Source organism: Microtus oregoni, unplaced genomic scaffold (assembly GCF_018167655.1).
Source record: "Microtus oregoni isolate MIOR12 unplaced genomic scaffold, Mior012 000011F_ref0000422, whole genome shotgun sequence".
In the NCBI taxonomy this organism is placed as follows: Eukaryota; Metazoa; Chordata; class Mammalia; order Rodentia; family Cricetidae; genus Microtus; species Microtus oregoni.
This window is the reverse complement of record NW_024543070.1, coordinates 5,568,084-5,585,787: the sequence shown is the minus strand read 5'-3', so window position 1 is coordinate 5,585,787 and position 17,704 is coordinate 5,568,084. Positions and strand designations below refer to the sequence as shown.

At 37.4% G+C, this 17,704-nt stretch overlaps 1 protein-coding gene across 1 annotated transcript in view; it reads right to left on the bottom strand.

Moving 5' to 3' along the window:
- Positions 1-538: 538 nt before the first annotated feature.
- The window catches only part of Dtwd2 (DTW domain containing 2), a 45,238-nt gene continuing 28,072 nt past the window's right edge, over positions 539-17,704 (bottom strand). Inside the window, exons 5-6 of the mRNA XM_041660305.1 lie at positions 6,259-6,387; positions 539-2,059 (exon numbers count right to left, since the gene is read on the bottom strand). Coding sequence (XP_041516239.1) covers positions 1,889-2,059; positions 6,259-6,387 — 300 coding nt within the window. The 3' untranslated portion in view covers positions 539-1,888. The remainder of the gene's footprint in view (positions 2,060-6,258; positions 6,388-17,704) is intronic.

Here is a 17,704-nt window from a genome sequence, read left to right as displayed (position 1 = left end):
TGTAGAGCTCAGTAACGCACTCCTTTGTTTTTGATTTAAAGCTCCACTGGCATACTACCTTAGGATCCAGTTTCTTCTACAAATCTAAACTTCTGTATTTCTGCATTTGCCTCATCTCTGTCTACTGTAGCATCCTAACTTTCCATGCTGCTCACCGCTCCATGTAGCCATGCACCTGATGCTGGTGTAGATTCACAGATGTAGCAAAGTGCCAAATGTCTCAAATATGCCATCTTCCTTCTATCTAGATACATCTTCTTTAATACACACACACAGCCAAATTAATACATTTAAGGATTTAAGTAGTCAATATATTTAAAATGTTATTCTAAATGGTAAACACAAACTGAAGTCTGGAAATATAAATGGTATCATTTGCTTGATTTTTCTTAAAGAGCAATCACAACACTCAAAGAACTTTGTGAAATTTAATTCCAACATAAAAAATTACTGAAAGATGATTTTAACTTATTCATTAAGAAACTATTATGCATTATACTATTTTTCCATTATTACACAAATAGTCAATTGATACAGGTTATAAAAGGCCAATTTATTTTTAAATGCAAATATAAGTCAGCAATTGACGTCACAAATCTAAATTTTAATATTTTAAATATTTTTACATAATTTGACACATATTTGTTAGCATTCTAATTGGGACCAGCCAAGCTATTAATGAATGTCATCTGGACCAATAATAAACAAAAGAGCATGAAAAACATCAGAAACCAGTGTGTGTCACACACATGTATTTATCAAAATCATCACTTAACTGCATGCTTGATTTTTCCTCCCATACAACCCTGGATTCAGGGAATTGTAGTAATCGTGAACATAGGTCAAAATGGAAACACCCTGATATTGCCGAAGTGTCGACTTAACTGTAAATTGGATATATAGTGTATAAATTTCTCTTATTCTATACAAAATCTCAACAAATATTCTCTTAATAGGGTGAGGAAATTTGATCTTTCATATTGAAAGTTTTTGCTCTTAAAAAAATTTACGTAGAGTTACTACAGAAGTATGTTCTCAAAATGATAACTGTATTATACTCTACTTCACTCATTTCTATACAGACACTTCATCAAAAAAAACTCTTACTACAACCAGTAAACTTGTTAAATGAACACTGAAAAACTAAAACTTAGGCAATGCAACTCCAATGAGAATGCAAGCTATTTCAAAATTAAATGCACTCCACAGGAATCCAGATAATTACAGAAGGTGTAAATTACATTCACTGAGTCCAAGTTCAAACCTAAACAGGAAAGTTTCCCTGTTCCTTTATACTATTTAATAAAACAAGTAACCCTTTTTGCCATTTATTTCACAGTAAGGCTGAAACCAATGTAGGGTATATCCATCATTGATCTATATATACCTAGGTATCGGCAACACCGATGGAAACAACACTGTTCCCAGGCACAGTTTTCATTATATAGACAACTCTTTACTCTAGACCAACAACTAACTGTATGTTGAATAGATCTAAGAAAAAAATGTAGCAGAAACACATATTTCAAAACAAATATAGTATCTGAACAATGGTAGCTCACACCTTTAAGCCCAGAACTCAGGAGGCAGAGGAAGGTGGATCTCTGAGTTCGAGCCTAGCCTGGTCTACAGGCTATACAGAGAAACCTGTCTCAAAAGAAAACAAAAACCAAAATGAAACAAATGACAAATACACTGTGAAAGTCTGCTTTTCCCAGAGTGGGTGGAAGTGTGCTGTAGGATGCTGTTGAGCAGCCCATCTCTTTCTGCACAAGTGCCTGCCAGCACTGCGTCTTCGGAGTCAAAGCCTTCAAGCCCAAACCAGGGGAAAGTTTACATAGTCTTGTCAGCTAAAGACAGGTGAATGAGCACCATGGAGCCAGTGGTGCTAAATTTTAACACTGTTCATTAACAGCTCCATCTTCCTGAGCTTGCGTTTGTTCTTTGGCATTGGCTTGGGGTATAATCCGTTTTTCAGAAGGTATTCCTTGCTGAGGCGAATCTGAGCACCATGCTGAAGCTGGAAAGAACATAGCGCTTGAAGAGGGCGAAGCAAAGTCTGTTAAGAAAAAAAAGATACTAAAAACATATTTGTGGCAACATGTATTCTATCTATACTTTTCTTTCCAATGCAGACATTTAGATGTCCTTTTTATTATTGCTTTTAACTGTGAAGAGTAATGACTATTCTAACCTTCGTAATTATTTCTAATTCAGATTCTAATAAAAGGATTCATAATGATTTTCCATATAGGAAATGGAAGCTGAGTTGTGTTTTATACAGTAATTTATTTAGGTAACATGAAAATTTCTCATTACAATCATTTAATCAGTTAACAAGATGATTAAAGAAAACAGATAAATAGGTACATCACATTAGTTGAATTCCAATCACAATTAGTGTACCTCACTGACACAAACAATTCTATGATGATAGCGAAGTCTTCCTCACAGTAGTACATGGAAAACACAGATGCCACAAAGTCACATGTGGTACATTTGAAATACTGTAATTTAAACCTTGTCTAATGAAAATTTTTGCAGGGCCAAGCATAAAACACTCATGTGTTAACTGAATTTACACATAAGTTAACAGAGATGGTGAAGGCTGATACAAAGCTGGAACATACGCGCTATATAAAGTTATTCAAGATGAAAAACTAAAACAAAATTAAATAGCATTTTGAAGACACTTTTGGATCAGATTCTTTGTATGTAAGACCCTGACTGCTCTTTGAACTGGAGAGGGAGGGGGAGGAAAAACGGGAGGAGGGGGAGGGAAAATAGGAGGAGGGGAGGAGGGGGAAATTTGTAATAATAAGAATAATAAAAAAAGAAAAAAATAATATAAATAACAATAGCAATGGTTTTGGTTGAAAAGGCCATTAAAGATTCATTTTTTAAAAGGAAAAAATTGGCCCAAGCACTTGGGAAGCAGAAACAGGAGGACCTCTGAGTTCAAGGCCAGTCATGCTTACAGCCAGCACTACACAGAGAAACCCTGTCTTGGGCGGGGGGGGGGGGGGGGAGATTGATCGAAAATTTTCAAACTGTCTGTGTGAAAATTTGTTCTCCCACATATACAAAATACATGGTATATTTTTACATATAAAAACATATAAAGGGGCTTTACTTTACAATGAAGTATTAAATACTTTGGCAGTCTCTGATAATTGCCTCTCCCTACCCAATAATTTTATCTTATTAATAGAACCCAATTTTATTCATGAAGGTATTATGCCCTTCTACTAATAAAGCACTGAGTAATGGCAGGTAAATGAAAATCACTTGGGATGGGCTTTTAGAGGCACTCAAAGCCAACAGATTTAGGTAGCATAGGTTTTTTTTTTTTTTTGCTCTTTTCCTGTCAAGAATATGGTTATTAGAGGTAGGACAAACCATCATGATCAGTTGGCAATAAATGTGACAATTAAAGCCAAACACAGAGGTTAATGGACAGACAGGGAAAAAAAATGTGGGCTTTTTGTGTTTATTTATGTGTATGGGTGTTTTGCTTACATGTATGTCTGTGCAAAACAAGTATGCAGTGCCCAAAGGGCAAAAAGATGTCATTAGATCCCCTGGGCTTGAAGGTCCAGACAGTTATGAGCTGTCTTGTGAGTGCTGAGATAATGCTGGGTCCTCTGGAGAGCATCCAGTACTCTTAACTGCGAAGGCATCTCTCCAGCCCCAGATCTGGGCTCCTAAAGTCCTTTCCGAGCTGCGTTTATAACTCAGGACCGTCCACTTTAGCATGCTGTACTTAGAGAAGAGGTTTTGCTTTTTTTAAAAAAAAGTTGATTTAACCACTGCCTTTATTTTTAAAGGCTGTCACACAGAATCCCTGTTGATACAGACCAGTAAGAAAAAAAAAAAGGACAAGTATTTTGGAAACCTCTACTCTCTCACTGAGCTACATCCCCAATTTATACAAGTTTAAAAGGAAAAATAAGTACAAGGAGAGATTATGCAACTGCCCCTGGCAAATCATACTGACAGCAGGTGGTAAAGCTGCAACCCAAGCTGACTTCAGGCCTGCACCGTGCTCCTTCCAGGGGCCACACTCTCAGAGCCTCACATCCACTACTTCCTGTGCTTGGAAGCTGCTCCAGTACCTAGCATGGGGCTGAACCAGAAGACTGGAAATCAATATCACATTAAATTTGTGCATTTGTAGGCACTTGATGTCTATAGAAGGAAGCCACAATATTTCCTGTTTTCCAAGATCTTAAGGTTTTAAAAGGTTTTCTAGAAGAAAGACTCTATAGCTTTCCTTCCAGTGAAGAAATAATACACCCATTGCCACAGAAGACAGTAACTGTCTGTATTCCACAAAGAAGTGTGCTATTTATTTTTTGTAACTAATTTTAATAGATTGGCTTTAGGGTTCACTTCCAATAAAAACAACATATACTATGAACTGGAAGCAAATCTGTTTTCTATAATAAGCATTTTAAGATGTTTCATCACACATGTCTCCCATTCATGTTCCCATCGTGCATATTAGAATCACCCAAATCATGGATAGACATTGTTTCTCTACTCATGGCCACTGTGATTTGATTATTCCTGAAGGTTGAAGTAAGCAGAAAAAGGATTCCAGACCCTCAGTGTTACTACGAAAGTTTATTTTCAACCCATCCATAAGGAATATCAAAAGCTCAGGACATGTGGGTTCCCATCATAACTCCATATTTTAGCCATTATTTATTCTCAGATACTACACTTAGAGCATAAGTTACCCAAGTTTTGTGTGGTCATGGTAGACCTCTTATTTTTAAGTTAACATACCACAAACCATCACATATAATCTAGCAGGAATCAACGTCAGCTATTAGCTTTTTGTCATCCATGAATGTTTCTGGTTTCATCAAGAAAGAAAGTGGCAAACATATAGACATAAAGTCACACAGAGAGGGAAGGTGACTGGCAAAGGAAGAAGAGAGTGTCTGGGACACCCCAGTCATTCAAAGAACAGATCTAGGATTGCTGGGAAGTGTTCTTCTCAAGGACAGCATGTGGGAGTGAAACTGTTTGGTTGGAACAGTCTACACACACATACAAAGGAAGCCTCTGTTATATGAAGGCCACTTATTTGGTTCCCGCTGCTCAGCCCAGAAATAACCACACAGAAACTGTATTAATTAAATCACTGCTTGGCCCATTAGCTCTAGCGTCTTATTGGCTAACTCTTACATATTAATTTTACCCATTTCTATTAATCTGTGTATCGCCATGAAACACGATGCCTCTCAAAAGAAGAAGGCCCCTAACTCTCTCTGTCCATGGCTCAGGGCCCAGAGAGGAACAAAGAACTCAACCCTAGCTCCCAGCACTCTTTAACTCTTCTGCAAACTCTGGAGGTCATTTTTGTTCTCTTCAGGACTAACGTCTCTATAACTTCCAGTTACTCTGCTAGGTTTTAGTCACTGCTGAAGAGAGGGCTCTGTCTGTGCATGCAGGCATGTGCCTGCATGGTGGCTTGTATGATAGAGGAGCTAACAACTCTATTATTTAACTGTCATCCTATGGCATTTTTTTCTGAATAAGAAATAATAGTTCCCTTACTTTTCATAACCCATCTTAAGTTATTTATTTATGATACTTTTCTTTTGCTATAAAGTTTCTAAACTGTCCCAAAAAGTTGAGATATTACTAAGCTCATTGAAATGCTTTCTCTGCTAATAATTATTAGTTATATATGTAATCATTAGAATTTTATGGGAGTTAAATAAAATAATAATTGTGGGTTAAATCTTTTTCATATTCTATAGACATTTCTATCCATAAGTACCTATTTTGCACTCTAAGCAAGTTTAATAAAGTAAACATAATGTTAGCATATCTCCTCAAATAAAGGCACCAATTCAAACAAGTAATGTTGGTGAAGAATGTTCTTTTAATTAAAAAAAAAATTGGATCACCAGAGAATACAACTACTTAAAAAAGAAGTAGAGAACACTAAAGGAAAAATCTAGCCAAAAAACTCTATTGAGTGCTGTGCTACTTACATGCAATTTAGCATATTAAAAATGCTGTTTGCACAGCTTAGTGGGAATATTTAAATAATGCAAAATGGAATGCTAAACCAACACAGTAAAATACCAGAGAGGAGGAAGATTATGAAACTCCATAAATACCTACTGCAGATATACTCCACTTGTCACTTCTCTTACATAATTAACAAGTTATGCATGTCTACATTTTCTCAATAAAATCCAACCCGACTTAAAAAAAAAAACTATGACTTCCACATACCTCTTGTATGTACTTATTTTTCTCTAAGATGGAAAGAGCAGCAGCAGCACATTCTAAGGTAGAAAGGCACCTGCTAGTTGGTTGCATCCGAATTACATACTGACTACAAATGCTAGTTTTTAACTGCACCTGAAACCAAATGCAAAGTAATGAAATGTAATTTTCATTTTAAATTTAAAATTATGAAACATACATTTTAAATACTACTCACCTTCCTTCAAAAATTTCGAGTTTAGAAATATTAACATATATCATTATCTTTATGCACATCCTTTAGTTGTTACTATCGGGTAGCAGAAGCAAGAGTCTAGCTACAAAAGATATCTGACAAAAGATACCCAGAATACATTTATATTCTATATAACAAATGACACCAGTAACACCCTCCAGTGAGGACAAGAGTGAATACACACCACAAAAGAAGACATAAGAACAGCAAATAGGAAATTGGCAAAGTGCTCAAATGATCCAATGAGTAGCTTAAATTAAAAAAAAAAAAATTAACCTAAGGTTGAGGATACAGCTCAGTGGTAGGGCCCTTACTGGGCATACAGGAAGCACCCAACAATCCTGAATACTGCCTTCCCTTTATTTCCCCCACCCCAAATTAACACCATTATACCCAAATATAGAGGCCCACAGCCCAACAATGAGTGTGAGATCCATTGATCCCTCCCCTAAGAGCTCAGGAAACCCTGTGAAAGTGGAAACAGAAAGAGTAGAAGAGCCAGATGGGATGGAAGACACCAAGGAAACAAAGCCTTCTAAAACAGGATCTACACACCTATGAACTCACAGACTGAGGCAGCATGCACAAGCCTGCATGAGTCTGCACCAGTCAGGGTGCTAGGCTGAAAAAGGTGGACATATGCCCCCCCACCCCCCGACAATGCTAACCCAGAGGCTATCTCCAACTGATAACTATTTGCAAATGAAAATTTAATTTTCTCCAAGGGAACCTCACTGGGGAACAAACTACTCTTAACAGCAGGCTGCTTGCCCAGCAGTAGATGGCCAACAGAAAATGAACTCCATGGCACCTTTGGAGGCTCCTTGTCTCATAATACAGTGTCAGGGTTTTTGTTTTGTTTGGGTTTTTTAAATATTATTTTTTATTTTTAATTTATATATTCTCCTCTTTTTACCCCAGAGGTTCTTTTTGTATATATTTTCATTCAGGTGTTTTTATTCTTGAGTGTGTGAATGACTGGATTCTGTGCCTATATGTTTGTCTATGCCTTTTCTTGGGTTCCTTTGCTTCTGTTTTTTGCCCTATTCCAATGTGTTTGTTTTTACTTTATGTTATTATATTGTATTATCCCCCAGAAGCTTGTTTGTTTTCTAATGAGACTGAAAGGGGATAGACCTGAACGGGAGAGAGAATGGGAGGAGTAGAGGGAGGGGAAACTGTAGTCAGTCCATATTATGTAAGTTCAAACTCTGCAAGAAAAGGAAAAAAATAATGTGCTTCAATGTAAATAAAGTACTTGCTGTGCACTTAAAATGTAGTGTGTGTATGTGTATATATATATATATATATATATAAAATAAAATTTTATGCAGCTCTAAAAAATAGAATCATGATATTTGTAGGAAAACATACAAATGAAAATCATATGTCAAGGGAAAAAAAGACTTAGAAAGACAAATACATCATGTTTTCTCCCACATGCAGAACAAAGGTTTAAACGTGCGTGTGTGTGTGTGTGTGTGTGTGTGTGTGTGTGTATGTAAGAGAGAGAGGGGGGTTGGGGAGACAGAGAGACGGAGAGAGAGAGATGAGAGGTACTGGAAAAACAGTAAAAAAATAAACATGTTACTTTTTTGACTAAATTAAAATCTCATACTAACAAAACTCAGTGTAAGAAAAAATATGTTAAATAGGAATCTATTCAGGCACTTAAACAGAGAAAAATTCTGTCCTTTCTGGACAATCCTTCTAAAAGTCCAGATCAACTGATTATATAATACCATAAAGCAAAGGAAAAAAGTTATACTATAATGAACTTAAATTTCTGTTGAACATGTAAGTAAAATAGAAAATGACCAAGTACCCACTAGTGTACACACACACACACACACACACACACACACATATATATATTACAGAGGAACTAGAAGTCTAGAAAGATAAGATGACACAAGGACATAGCAACAGCAGCTATTAGGGTTCATTATTTACTTGATTTTATTTTCTGCTCTTTAGACAGAAAAACAGCTTAAACTAGTATCTGCAAGTCTTAACACACCTCAAATCCAAAATCCAAAAGTAGCATTCAAATTTTACTAGAAAATTTGTTTTTAATCTAGCCCTTATACCCAAAGTGAGTAAGATTTTAAAAACAGAAATGGTATAACAAACTAAAATTTAATGGGAGGAGGTGGCGGGGAAGAGACAGAAATCTTTAATAAATAAATAAACGGGGAAAAAAAAGACCATAGAAAATACTGATGGCAAAGCAGAAGCATATACTCCTCTAAAAAACAAAGACAAAGATGTTTTCATTCCTAATTCTCAGTTTCTAGCACAGGCATTATAGAAAAACTGGACAGTTTTGTGGCCCCAGTTGTTATATCCAAGGCTTGCTTATAAAAATGTTCCCACTGCTCAGAGGTGCTGGTGCACACCTTTAATCCCAGCACTTAAGGAGGCAGAGGCAGGCACACAGATCTCTGAGTTTGAGGCCAGCCTGGTCTACAGAATGAGTTCGAGGACAGCCAAGGGCACATAATTAAACCCTTCAAAAATGAAATAAAACAAAAAATTAAAATGCCCCTATATTAATTACTGGGTTCCAAAAATGTGTTGTGTCCTTTGCTAATCTCATAACCTCAGAGTAGCCCTCTTCTTGGGTATCAAGTAGGTCCCTTTTTACTTTTGTAAATTTACATATACACACATGGTGTTTGAAAAAGTCATTCAGTGGCAACTGACTACTACATACCTAATGAAAATTTAATAATTTTCTTTTCTTCCTTGAAATAATAATATAATTCTATCACTTTCCCCTTCGCTTTCCTTCCTCTAAACCCTCCCATGTGTATTGTACCTTCCTTGTGTGTATTCTTAAATCTATAAATACAACTTACTTATATAAAGTTACTCGTGTGTGTGTGTGTGTGTGTGTGTGTGTTCTCAGGGCCGAACATTTGGCACTGGATAACCAATTGGTGAGCTCTTCCCTGGGGACTCTCTCCCGGTATCCCACTCTCAGCATCCCTTAGTTGCCTACAGTTCTTTTGTGTAGGTTTGAGGACTTGTGATACTACCTCCCCAACACACATGCAACACATGCCGAGTTTACTTGGGGGTGTCCATTGATGCTGTCCTTCACCTGTTTCTCTGGCTCCTACTATCTTTCCATTCCCATTTCTGCAATGTGAATCTGAGGTGTAGGAGTTATATTACAGGCAGATCAGTTGAGACTGGGCTCCATAACTCTGCATTTTGATGGATTGTGATTTCTTATAATGGTTTCTATCTGTTGTAAAGAGAAGTTTCCTTAATGAGGGGTAAAAACTACACTCATCTGTAAGTTTAAGGACAATATTTAGAATGTATATCCTATCTGCTTTTGGTTCAATAAGTCTGAAAAGCAAGAGCTACTTTTAAGTTGGTTTAGGACATACATACTTAGCAAGAACCTTTAGTAGCCTCAGAGCATAAGAAGAAGAATCAGTAAAAAGTAAATGAAATGTCATGGCTTATACAGGCTGTATTTGTACGTGTGCATATATGAATCTGTGCATGTGTGTGTGTTCTGAGAGAGAGAGAAATGCTTTAATGTGTTGTATTTTATAGTACACAGTATGAAAGTTATGAGATACAAAGGCTGCTTGCATGCTTATATAACGTTTATAATAAAATTCATTAGTAATTTCTAAAAGCAATGAAATACATTTTAATGTTATCTTTCTTCTAAATCAGATTATCTACATATTTTCCATTTGTATTCAGTGTATTTCTCAAATTATACAAAATCCCCAGTTCTTTTAAAAATTACTAGTAATATGGCAAGGTATTCTTCGAAAGTCAAGTATTCTTAGCCATCTGTTCACACTCTGCACTTCTCATCTTTTCATAAACACTTTTATCCACCATGCCCTATAATTGAGATACATAATCATACCAGCTGCCTAACTATGCCAACCATGCCTGTCATGCAAACAGCTCCTTTTTCTGAATTAATTGTGTCCACTGGACCAATTTAATACAGTGCTTCTCTAGGATGACTCTGCCAACTGTGACAGCTGCTGCATGGAAGTCTATAGTGCATACGCTGCTGCGCACAGCTGATTTTCATTGTGGTTATGCAGGACTTTTCTGAATAATGTACTCCTCCAAAAATGTACACAATTAGAGGCTTATGCATCATCAGAAAATAATATGGCTCTCTAAAAGTTATAGTTAATTAAAAACAAACACAAGTCATCTCACATTACTAGACCCTTTCAGGTATGACTGCAATTCACAAAATACATGGAATCAAGGAACTAATATTTAATAAATAAATAAATATTTAATAAAAATTGAGACTGACAAAATGCCTTACTAAGTAATGAATGGCACTTGCTGCCAAGCCTAATAACCTGAATTCAATCCACAGGACCCCAGGACATGGTAGAGAGAAAAAAAACAACTCCCACAAATTGTCCTCTTACATATATGTACACACCATGTACATATACATACACACATATAAATTATGCACCAATTTTATATAAACAAGAACACTCTATCTCACTGCTAATAAAAAAATTGTCATAATATAAACCTTAACAATGGATAAACTGGCCTTCATTAAAATTAAAAACTTGTTCTTCAAACATCAATATTAATAAATGCAAAGCAAAACTGAGAATGAAATAAATATTTGTGCTATATAAATCTAACAAAGACTTTGTAGATATATTTAAAAGTCTTGCATCTCAATAATAAAAATTCTCCCTCAAGTAATGATCATAAGGGGGGCACAAATGCAAATTAAAGCACAATGAGGTACAAGCTACTGCAGTTAGAATGACTAAAATCAAGGGAGAAGTTAAATAAGAAACAAGGTCCAGTTTTAGGTATTTATTTATCCAAGACCCAAAAGACTTGTAAAAAATGTTCAAAACACCCTTATTCATCCTTCCTACTGTCTGAGAAAGACTCTCATGCTATCAAACATTCTTTTTCTTACTTTGATCTCTTTTAGCTAAACCTTCATGCTTACTTAAAACAAGTTTAAGCCTCTCCTATTTGAAGAAAATATAAGTAACCCCCCACACACACACACACACATACAGTAGTCTCAGAATTCTGCCAGCTTCTCCGTCCTCCCTTTTCTCTGCAAACTGTTCAGCTTGAGACTAATGGCCCCTTAAGCCAGGTCTCTGTACTCCATGAAAACTGCTTACTAAAAGCAACACTGCAGCAACTATCATGTCATTAAAACTGATGACACTTCTGTCCTCATTTTAACTCACCTAAAAGCAGTGGTCAACAGTAATGAAACTCTATTGCTCTGCTGTCGAGACACCAGACTCCCCTGGTTTTCCTTCTATCCACTGGGCTACACATTCGGTGTCCTTTACAGTGTATGCTCTCCCCTGCATAAAGCACTTCAATTTCTCAAACTCCAATCTTTAAAAAACAAAAAAAACAAACAAACAACAACAACAACAACAAAAAAAAACTAGTGACCAAACCCAGAGCCTTGTGCTTGTTAGGCAAGCACTTACCATTGCACTAAATCTCCAACCACCTTTCTTTATTTCAATCCATGTTCTAATTCCGGATAATAATATGCATACGCTCACTTAACTTGCCTTCTATCTGGAAATGACTGGCAGATCTTAGCCACCCCTACAAACTCAAGATTGAGAATTTATTGCTTTAAAGAGATTGTGAATTATCACTGTGATTAAACAAGAGTAGCGCAAAAAAAACATGAATGAAAACACTGTGTAAACAATTCTATATCTAATTAATAGCTTAGGATTATCATAATGAAGTGGCACATACAAATGAAAAGAACGTTAAGAATCTCAATGTAAATATACGTCAATGCAGAAAATGAAAGGGGAGGATGAATGGGTGTGATTTTATTTAAGGTTGCACCCAAAGCAGGTGACCAAAACTTCTTATTCCAAGGTCTTCAGTGGCATCCAAAGAGTGGTCAGCCAAAAATCACTGTAGCTAGTGACGAGAACAGGTAAGAAGATTAGAGGGAGCTGGTCCACTATACTACTTCTGGAACAAGTGGTTGGAGTATCGTGACCTAAAACACTAGTGACTTAAGGTCTCAGTGACATAAGCAGACTGTGTACTTAGAATTCATGGCTAAAATTAATTCATCTAGAGAGAGTATTACAAATGAAGGAACACAGATTCAACCATGAGTGTTCTGGATCACCTCAGGTCTCCAAACTCTAGTGGAAGTGTACATATCCTGTTGCCTCCACTAAGACAAAGTAAAAGAAGGAGGGAAAGCAACAAACAAACAAAACAAACCTAACATCAGGACAGAGATGAACAGACAGATGTCCCTGAAAAACAAAAAGGCACTTAGGAAAGATTAGAACCAACAAATTTGAAGCCAGAAATCACTTCTTCTCATACTAGCTTCTTCCTTTCTCAAGCTTAAATATCCAGAATTTCAATTTAAAATGACACAAAACCATTAGTAATATTTATTGACACCTCCTCAAAATTTATTTAAATGAAATAAAAATGTATGCAAAATTATTTTCTAAGATGTAATAATACCTCCATAAAGTTGTCATTTCATTATAAATACTAAAATACAGATACAAGTATTAAGTATAAACAAAGCCACACTCACATAGGAGCAATAAATGAATTTATACATGAAAAGATGAAATTATACATAAAATGTGTATAAGGCTTGCAGATTCCCCATGCTGTTCAGAGGGAAGGACTCTCCAGAGCTACAAATGAGTGAGCAAACAAGAACTATTTCTCATCACATGTTGGAAATGTTTCTATATTAAGCAAAGCTAACTTTTCGTCATAAAAACATGCAATATTTTCTAGAAAAAGAATTCTTTCTTTCATAGTTATTCTTGAAAACAAAAGTTATGGTGCATGTTAGCTCTTCATTCTACATTCTGACCAGATTTTTATTTCCAAATAAAAATTAACCTGAAAAGGTTGAGATTTTAAAAAAATAAAATAAAATAGACACTCTATAATGAGTATATAATCAGAACATTGTTTATCTTACAAACACCAAAGCCAGGAAAGAATGTTATATATTAATAAGATAACCAAAAACATGAATAACATGGACACAAAATCATTCAAAGAATGAAAAGATATTCCTTAAGACTTGAAAAGGAGGGCTGGAGAGATGGCTCAGAGGATAAGAGCACTGGCTGCTCTTCCAGAGGTCCTGAGTTCAATTCCCAGCAACCACATGGTGGCTCACAACCATCTGTACTGAGATCTGGCACCCTCCTCTGGCGTGCGGGCAGAATGTTGTATACATAATAAATAAATAAATCTAAAAAAGAAAATTTAAAAAAAAAAAAAAAAAAAAAGACTTGAAAAGGATAGCTGGGGAAGAAATGAAAAGAATTACTGTTAGGTCCAAACAGGGCCCCAAAAAGACAGCATCCTAAACAGAAAGTCTCTGACTGGGTAAACAGGATTGTTATTGAGAAAACAGAAGCCTAAAGGTAGTTTTCTATTTACCAGGCAAACCACCACCTCCAATTGTCTGAGGCAAGGGCATGGAGTTCCCAGTTAATCTGAACACCCTGTGTTAGCTCAAAGACCACAACCCTGCCGATTGTCATATAAAACCTGCTTTTTTGGTTTTTTGGCATTTTGCTGTTCTCTCTGACCCCCACCTCACCTGAGAGACAGCTTGGCAGTTTGATCCACCAGTAACCTACCCACAGGGTGGTCCAGTTCTGATTTCACTGTGTTCTCACAATAACCAGCTTACATATAACGTGTGTGTGTGTGTGTGTGTGTGTGTGTGTGTGTGTGAATATATGGAATTGAGTACTACAATTGTCCTTACTAAACAAAAATACAAGGTAATCCAGAATATAAAATAATCTGATTCCTTAATCAGCACCTTGGGTGCTAATATCGTAAAATCTACATACATGCATTCCACCCAACAGTCTGAGTCCACCTTGCAGCTACTCCTGCTAGTGTGCCACACATATTTGCAGAAGCTAGGCTGACCTCTAGTTCAGACCAACCATGTGGTGAAAATCTTGATGTGAGTTCTGTCAACAGCATACTGAACTGTGACTGGATCGAGACACACTGTAAAACAGCAGGTGCTCTGAGATAAGAAGCTTCAGTGAAGTCTATCTACTGTGCAGTGTTCTTTTTTTTTATTTTTTAAATTTATTTATTTATTAAGGATTTCTGCCTCGTCCCCACAACCGCTTCCCATTTCCCTCCCCCTCCCCCGATCAAGTCCCCCCCCCCCTCATCTGCTCGAAGAGCAATCAGGGTTCCCTGACCTGTGGGAAGCCCAAGGACTGCCCACAAAAGAGCATGGGATAAATCCGGACTAGCTGAACATAGCGGACAATGAGGAATACTGTGCAGTGTTCTAAGGGTCCCCACAATCACTCAAAGATTCAGTGACTTGATAGGAATAAACAAAAATAAAACACAGTCTATACCCAGCCAAGCTATCGTTCACTATCAATGGAGTAATTAAAAAAAATTAAAAAAAAACACAGTCAAAACTATGACTAAGAATTATTAAAGCAAAAGCAACAAAAAGACCCTTGAGGCCTGGTCCCAGTGAAAGCATACATGAAGCTCCTAGAGATCTCTCCAGTAATAATAGCTCAAGTCAAACTAGAATCCTCCAGCAGTGAACTGTAACACTGCATGCAGTACTGGCTGCAGTGTCCACAGTTCTTACTGGAGGCCAGTCAGGTCTTCTGCTTCCTCACACATACCAGAATTTCAGACTCCCAGAGGAAAACTGGTGCTCGTCTGTTAGCACACTGTGTGCACTAGACATCAACACAGTGTGTCACTCATCTCTTAAGGGAATCATCCATTAATGCATGTTCTGAGCTTATAACAGTAGCATAATGCAAAATGCATTTAGTCTAACCTCAAAAGTACCCATAGTCTATCACACAGTCTCTACAATGTTTTACAGTCCAAATTCAAAGTCTCTTCTGAGATTCATGAAACCTCTTAACTATAATCCCCTGTAAAACCAAAGTCAAAAAGCAGATCACAAACATCCAACACGTACCTTTCCAAAACATGGGTAGGGGAATATAGTGAGGAAATACTGGACCAAAACAAGACTGAAAAGCAGGAGATGCAAACTCTGCATCTTCATGTCTGATGTCAAAACGTTCTCTAGATCTCCAATTCCTTTTAGCTTTGTTGACTGCAACATACTTCTTTCTATTGGGCTGTGTCTAGTCCCTGTTAGCAGCATTCCTCAGCAATGTCTCTGGCATCTCCAACATCTTGGGGCCTCCAAGACAATCCAGATTTCAACTTCACATAATGGCCTCTCTAGGCCTCTGTTCACAGACACCCCTGACACATGCCGGAACTTAACAGCTTTCCTTAGCATGGAGGCAAATTCTCTTTCTTCTATCCTTAACTCTAAAGCCAAAACCACATGGCCAAAGCTGCCAGTTTTTTCTGCTTGCAGGGGCTGGAACACAGCTCTTTTGTTCAGTTACATATTTGCCAGTTTTCTGTCTTCAATGGTTTCCTTCACTGCCTAAGACTGGCTTTCCATGCATTTGCTCTGTAGACCAGGCTGGCCTCAAACTCAAGAAATCTGTCAGCTTTCGCTTTCTAAGCGCTGGTACTAAAGGCATGCACCATCACACCTGGCTCTAAGCTTTTCTTTCTTTTTTGGTTTTTCAAGACAGGGTTTCTCTGTAGCTTTGGAGCATGTACTAGAACTAGCTCATAGACCAAGCTGGCCTTAAACTGACAGAGATCTGCCTACCTCTGCCACCCAAGTGCTAGAATAAAAGGCACACCACCAGCACCTGGCTTTTCTTTAATTCTTTTTCACAAATTAAAAACTTAGCTGGGTGGGATCTTGCTCTGAGGTCACCATGTTCTTTATTCCATTTCTTAATCTGTTTATCTCCTTGAACACGAGTCTTAATTCCATCCACTTCCTGGTACTCAGCTTGCTCCTCTTCATTATAAATCTTCATTAGAGCTACCACTAATAACCACACAACAGAGTCTATACTAGGCTGTTTTGAGATTTTTCTCTACCAATAGAATTAATCCAAAATTCTTCACTTTAGCCTCAGGCACACTCTTCGCAAAAGGGCAAAAGATAGTCATTTCCTTCACCAAACTATTGATGTGGGATTCCCCTCTGTATGCTATGAATACCATTGATAAATAAAGAAACTGGCTTGGTCTAATAGAGTAGAGGTAGGTGGGGTGGGGGCTGGAGACAGTAGGATGGACACAGGACTAAACTGAATGTGGGGAGAAGGGGTGGAGTCAGGCAAAGCCAGGTCACCCTCCAGAGAGGAGATAGACACTAAACTTCAGCCGGTAAGCCACAGCCACATGGCAATACACAGATTAATAGAAATGGGTTAAATTAATATGTACAAGTTAGCCAATAAGAAGCTAGAGCTAATGGGCCAAGCAGTGATTTAACTGATACAGTTTCTGTGCAATTATTTCATGGCTAAGAGGCCAGGAACCAACAAGTGGCCTCCATCCAATTAATAGAATAGAATTAATCCGAAATTCTTCACTTTAGCCTCAGGCAGATTCTTCAAACAAGGGCAAAAGATAGCCACTTTCTTCACCCAACTATCACTAGAATAATTTCTATGCAACATACTAAAATTCTTCTTCTCTGAAACCTCTTGAACCAGGCCCCTACAGTTCAAATCATTCTCGGTACCACTGTCTTCCATGTTCCTACTGGTAAGGCCCATTAAGCAGTACTTAAAGCATTCCACTGCTTTCCTAACCTAAAGTATCAAAACCCAAATTCCTCCAAACAAAAGCTCAGGTCTATCACAACAATACCCCAATTCTTGGTACCAACTGTTGTTAGGCTGCAGCTGCTGCAGTGAAGAATGAGTCTCAGAGCTCAACAAACCCACATGAAGTTTATTAGGAAAAGGTAGGGGTAAGAGGAAGTGTCGATTGATGGAGAAGGGGGCGTGGAAAGGGGGTGAACAGGTGGGAAGGGAAAGCCTGCTCATGTATACAGAGCCCTAAGAAGCCACACAACGCATGACATAGCAATATATGGTCACAGGGCCCCTGTGCTGGCTAGGTGTTTGCCTGAATGCCGGTGTCTTAAAGTTTCAATTGCTGTGAAGAGACACCATGACCACAGCAATTCTTACAAAGGAAAGCATCTAAATGGGTGGCTTACATTTTTCAGAGGTTTAGTCCATTATCATCATGGTGGGACATGATGGCATGCAGGCAGACATG